At 38.4% G+C, this 6,577-nt stretch overlaps 2 protein-coding genes across 2 annotated transcripts; both read right to left on the bottom strand.

Annotated features, from left to right (window-relative positions):
• Positions 1–3,856: 3,856 nt before the first annotated feature.
• On the bottom strand, positions 3,857–4,465 carry LOC118488218. The gene is made up of 2 exons (XM_035985456.1): positions 4,331–4,465; positions 3,857–4,243 (listed from the first exon to the last, which is right to left on the bottom strand). Exons 1-2 carry the CDS (start codon positions 4,463–4,465, stop codon positions 3,857–3,859), a joined length of 522 nt encoding a protein of 173 aa, XP_035841349.1.
• Positions 4,466–5,035: 570 nt separating this feature from the next.
• LOC118488219 lies at positions 5,036–5,855 on the bottom strand. The gene is made up of 2 exons (XM_035985457.1): positions 5,783–5,855; positions 5,036–5,709 (listed from the first exon to the last, which is right to left on the bottom strand). Exons 1-2 carry the CDS (start codon positions 5,853–5,855, stop codon positions 5,036–5,038), a joined length of 747 nt encoding a protein of 248 aa, XP_035841350.1.
• Between the last annotated feature and the right edge of the window lie 722 nt (positions 5,856–6,577).

The following is a 6,577-nucleotide window of genomic DNA, read 5'->3' on the forward strand; positions in this document are numbered from 1 at the left end:
ACTTTCGCTTACGAACCGAGCTATAAGCATGAAATGACGGGTGGGACATGTTCTAACATGTCCTAATATGTTATACCACCTGACATAATGTCAAGAATTAGTGTTTAGATACTTAAAAGTTCATTTAACTTATTTTCTGAAAATCTGCGTTTTGACTTTTATTTTAATATAACTTTGACCCGTCATTTGACCAACCTAACGTAACCTTTAGGAGGTGCCCTCATAGGGGATTATCACCTACCTTATTACGATCACATAATCAGGTTCGATTCGAACATTGGCTTAATCGTAATGGTCATAACCGAAAGCCAAAGCAAAAGTCAATTTACTTCACTTTCGGCTAATAACTTAGCCTAGAAATGAAAAGAACTAAGAAAGAACACTTACAAGTGTTCATGGAAAAGATTAAATTCTAGTGGGAGGCCTCTTTATGATCAGAAGCACTCCAAGAGTGAATTAGAGAGATATGAATGGAAATGAGCAAGTTGAAATGAGACCTTAGCACCTCTATTTATACTTGCTTCAAGCTCTCAAGATCATGCCATGTGTTGGCAATGATCTTCAAATGTGTACAAGTGCCTAGTGAGGTGTTATAACCAGAGAGAAGTGGCAATTTCGTGAACAAGGTGGCATAACATGCAAACTGCCAGCTGCAACCCCTTACGGACAGTAAGGGTGATGGCTTATGGTGCGTAATGACCTAGCACACCCATAATTTCAAATATCCTTACGGTCCATAAGACATGGGTCTTGCGGTCCGTAAGGGACTATCAGGAACAAGATCAAATACTTCCTTACGGTCCGTAAGGATCACTTAGAAGCCACAATTTTGGAAATTTATCACAAATGGTCCCTCCACATCCAATCTTTCACAATTTTACATATATGGTCCCTCTCGTCCAAACAATTTTGCATATTTGAGAGTTGATTGAACACGTGTTACCCTATGATTCAATATAAATTTCCGAGGTGTTACATAAATCAAATCTCTTCTCCTAATATTTCATATTTTATATATATATATATATAGGTAAAGGATCCTGTAAAAAGTCCATCTTTTGTAAGAAGTGTAAGAAATAATCTTGGAATGACAAGTGTCCCTCCTCTTAATTAATTCATAAGGGTAGATTAGTAATTGTACATTTTTGTCATTTAATTGATTTACAATATAACTGAAAAAAAAAACTGGCCATGAGAATTTTTAGGGATTGATTGTTTCATATCCATCTCCGATTCAGATCATCTTCTCCGACCATCTTGTTAACCTTCCGTCATCATCATCACAGTTCACGTCATCTTCTTCGATTTGAACACACCTGCATCTCCGACCACTGATTCAAGTCATGGTGTTTTATCTGAAGACATTTGTTCATGGTGTAGTGTTTTATCAATAGAAAACGTTCCCAAATTTTAAAACACCATGACTATGATTCAAGTCATGGTGTTTTATCTGGAGACATTGTTCATGGCGTGGTGTTTTAAAACATCTATGATTCAAGTCATTGATAAAACATCACGCCATGAACAATGTCTCCTGATAAAACACCATGACTTGAATCATAGATGTTTTAAAACACCACGCCATGAACAATGTCTCCAGATAAAACACCATGACTTGAATCATAGTCATGGTGTTTTAAAATCTGGGAACGTTTTCTATTGATAAAACACTACGCCATGAACAATGTCTCCAGATAAAACACCATGACTTGAATCATAAGCGTTTAAAACACCACGACATGAACAATGTCTCCAGATAAAACACCATGACCTGAATCATAGTCAATTTATCCAGTTGTTTTAAAACACCACGCCATGAATCTGATTATAGATCTATTTATGATAAAGTATGAAGAAATTCGTTGATTTTTTGGAGATTGAAGACGGTTACCATATAATTCGCTGATCTTTAGGAAGTTGATGGGAGTTTTGAAACGGTTACCATATTTGAAACGTTGGAAAAGTCACTATTGCCCTTCAATTTTTACATAAGGTCCTTCTAATTAAAACACAATTTACATTTTATACCCTATTGATCTCAACCATTAGATCAAATATCCAATGGTTTAAAACACTTCTTACTTGAAAGGTTCCTTATTCTGAGATACTAGGTCTTTATATTTAGTGATATCTGGGGTATTATCCCGGGACTTCTGCTGAATGGAAGTCTGACCTAGTCCCCGGATAATACTTTCTACAAAAGCTTGAAACACAGCTACGCCCTCAGCATGTCGATGAAACAATAAAATTGATAGTCACTGCTGTTGTAACAAAAGATCCTCTAAAGGGGACACACCAAAAGTCGAAGCCGTCATCTCTTTGCGTATACGGAAGTATCGACCTGAGCTCTCACGGCCCTCGCAATTATTCCCCTGACAGATATCATCTGTGGTATACTCACCTGTAAGACTGAATATTGGGATCTGGATACGGGAGTATATTCAAGTAGTGGGACACACGGATAAGTTCAAGAGCTTAAAACATTAAGTACATATCTCGGACCAGTTGAAATTTGTGTGAAAATTTAAGTGGACCAATATACTGACAATCTAGGTGAATTGTTTAGAACTTAAAATGAAATCAAGCTTAACGGTGTTGGTGACATGTCTCATTAACTGATATGATCCTCTTACGCAAACTCACAAAAATATTGTTTGTAAATATTTCTTTTCTGCATTTACTTTCTTTCAGAAAATCCAAAAAGATTTTGTGTGTGTTTTATCATAAACTTTTGAAAAAGTCAAAAAGATTTTTGACAACTGATGTTGGAAAACTGATTTTCAAAGTCTCAAGTGCTAAACATGATGACATTGTTGTGAGGGGGAGTGTATTTTGAATATCAAAATGTGTTTTTAAATCAACAAGTGGTTCATCAAAGAGGATAGTTTGTTCTGAGGGAGAGTATGTGTTGGTGTTTGCCTCGATATTTGAAATGTTTAAACTTGTGAAATTTATTGTGAGGCAGAGATTGTGCAGGCTGAGTTGAGTCAGGTTAATCGATCCTGAGTCCTGAGCAGAATGAGAGCCAAGTGACGATCTTGGAACACTTTCTGAAGAGCCAGGCTGATCGATCCTGAGAAGCTTATGTGTTAGAGAGTCAGATTACGATACCTGAAGACTCTGTGGATAGAGCTTGAGCCAGGTTTCGATTCTGTGATCCAAGTTAAAGCCAGACAACAATCTTAGGCCTGTGAAAGCCAGATAACGATCCTGTAGCAGATGTTGCTGAAGAACAAAGAAATGCCAGCACATTGTTTGGGGGAGTCTGTTGATGCTGTTAGAGATAGTAAAGCCCAGAGACTGATCAAGATTGAAGACTAGAAGACTCGACACTTGCGACTCGTCAACATCTGGGGGGGGAAGTCTGTTAGTGCATGCATCTGTCGACTTCGTCTTGTATCGAGTCTTAGATTACATTATATAGATTAGGGCATGTTTTACGAGAAAAGGTTAGTGAGTTAAGATGTTGATTTCGCTCCTGAGGGTCATTCAGGTGATTTCGCCCGAAATCACCTATGTTGATTTCGCTCCTGTAGTACTGTGTAATCTCGGGCGAAATCAGGTGCCTATATATAGGTCTTCCTGAGCGAAATCAAAAAAAAGTAATCCAAGCCTTGTATTCCACACCTAACTGCTGCCGGTGTGAAGACTGAGTGTATTCACGTTCTAATCAATACAATCAGTGTTAAAAGTGAAGAATCAGCTGTTTCTAAGTCAGTTACTTGTTTTCCGCACCTGTAATTGATCAAAACTCCTCTGAATGACTCATTCGGGTCAGCGTACCGATCCTACAATCATCATCATCGATGCCAAGCACCTCGTCTTCTCCCACATCGTTGTCACTCTCACCGATATCTTATTCTTCAATATCTTCGGCATCTTCATCAATCAAGTGATGTACTCCACGAGTACATCTAGGAGTAGGGGCCGTTGAGGAGCTACCAACATCTTTTCCTTTCGATCTAGTATAATATAAGGGCTCAGATGCCCCACTAGCCTTTTCAACATCACTGTATGTTAGATCATGACCCTCATGCACCAAATTAGTAACATCTCTCGCTTGATTTTGGTCATCATCCATGTATCCCATCACCCACTCATTAGTTTCAACAATCTCATCTAAAAGTATGGGATCCGTGGTGTCCTTTCGTTCATATCGACGCTTCAATGAACGATTGTACTTAACATACACCAAATCATTTAATCGGCTTTGTGCCAATCGGTTCCTCCTCTTTGTATGAAGCTGTTAAAATAACAATCTTTAATTAAATAACGAAGTAACAAATAACACTAATACTCTTATAGAACGAATGTTTAATTGACCGCTTACTTGTTGAAAGACACCCCAATTTCTTTCACAACCGGTAGCGCTACACGTCAAGCTAAGTACTCGGATATCAAACTTTTGTAACTCTAGAGTATCACCACCAAATGCATTCCACCAATCCGCTATTAAAACAACCATTTTTTTACTGTTAACAAGATCAAAACAGCCATATATTGCTGTCTACAGCCTCAAAACAGCCATTTTTGCTGTTTCCAGCCTTAAAACAGCCATTTTTGCTTTTTGTTTTTGCTGTTCCAGCATCAAGACAACCATTTTTTTGCTGTTTACAGCCTGAAAATAGCCATTTTTGCTGTTTCCAGCCTCAAAACAGCCATTTTTGCTTTTTGTTTTTGCTGTTCCAGCATCAAGACAACCATTTTTTTTGCTGTTTACAGCCTGAAAACAGCCATTTTTGCTGTTTCCAGCCTCAAAACAGCCATTTTTGCTGTTTTTTTTTTTTTTGGCTTTTCCAGCAACAAGACAGCCATTATTTTGTTGTTTATAGCCTGAAAACAGCCTTTTTTAATGTTTATAGCCACAAAACAATAGCTAAAATTTAAAGATTTTATATTTTTACCTGGTGATCTTATAGACATTTGTTTTATAGCCATTCTATCACCAAATAGACCCTTGGCATGTTGATATTTATCCAGTTGTAGACTGATTTTGTCTTGAATGCTTTATCAGGATTTAATCTTGCAATGCATTTCACAACGGCCCCCATGATCTCTCATTTTTTGCCTCATCTGCATTTGCGTAATAATATTCGGGATTCAAAAAGTAGCCTGTAGCATGCAAAGGTCTTCCAAGTTGGCATTGCCACCTTCTTTCTATGATCTCTATCGCTTTAGCATATTGCTTCTCGCGTTTGAAACTCGCCTTTATGGTATTTTTAGCCCTTTTCATTGCCGCATATATGTATCCCATGGCGGGCTTTTTATCTCCATCAACAAGTCTAAGGACCTTAACTAGAGGTCCTGTCAACTTCATGGTGTACACTATATTTCTCCAAAACTTTTCTTTGATAAGAATAGAGTAAAGTCTTTTCCCACCAACTTCCTTTCCCCATTTACTATTAAGAAACTCGGAAGAGACAATCATCTTCTGCAAAATATGCTTTTGCTTGTGCATTTGGGAGATAGTGATAAATGATGTTGCAAAACGCGTAACCGCGGGCCGATGCAAATTATGTGAATTAGTGAACCTTCTCATCATGTTCACAAGACCAACGTGGTTATATATATATGCATTCACGAACATTGCAGATTTTAACATCTCTTTAATCTTTTTAATCTTCCCAAAGTCCTCCAACATCAAATCGAGACATTGTGCAACACAAGGTGTCCAATATAAATTAGGCTTTGAAGCTTCCAAGTATTTACCTAAAAAGTATGCGCATAACATAGTAAATTAGTATTATATATTAGTTTAATATAAATATCTATTACTACTTACCAGCCTTTACATAATTTGCAGCATTATCGGTTACGACTTGCACCACGTTCACTTCTCCTACATCATCCACCATTTTTTTGAGCATTTCAGTCAAAGTGTGGGCAACCTTTGTAATCTCTGACACATCAACCGACTTCATAAACACTGACCCTTTAGGGGAATTGATGTGTGCAAAATGCAACATATAAAGTACACCAAATGTGGCACAAAACTAACCCTTTTTTAGTACTATGTTGGAAAAGTGTGCTTTTCTCTTCCTTTTGTATTTTCAGGATTAAATGAGCTTAAATGAACAAAAGAAGCAAAAATACAGCTAAATCTAACAAGAATACAAGAAAAGGAATAAACGTGGCATGCCCGGCCCCTCGACAGCATCTTCCCAAGAAAAAACAAGAGAACAGAAGGCTGAACACGTCCCGTGCTCAATGAGCACGGGGGCGTGCCCAAGTGTCTGCAGAAAAGACAAAGTTGTATAAGCTTCTATCACCCAACACGGGGGCGTGTCCAGCGGACACGGGGCCATGGTCAACGCTAAGATTCGCAGAATCCAAGCAAATCTTGATAGTACAGATACGCTTCTGCACACGGGGTCGTGCCCAGCGGACATGGGGGCATGGTCAACTAATGCAGAAAAACTGCATTTAATGAAGAATGAGAAGATGGGTGGACACGGGGCCGTGTCCGAGCTTCTGTGCAGGCTATAAATAGGGGTGCTTGGCTCACTTGCAAATCATCCCTTGGCAAACCACCTCTCTCACACTTCACCCACCCACCACCACCATCACAACCTACATA

Source organism: Helianthus annuus, chromosome 16, assembly GCF_002127325.2.
Source record: "Helianthus annuus cultivar XRQ/B chromosome 16, HanXRQr2.0-SUNRISE, whole genome shotgun sequence".
In the NCBI taxonomy this organism is placed as follows: domain Eukaryota; kingdom Viridiplantae; phylum Streptophyta; class Magnoliopsida; order Asterales; family Asteraceae; genus Helianthus; species Helianthus annuus.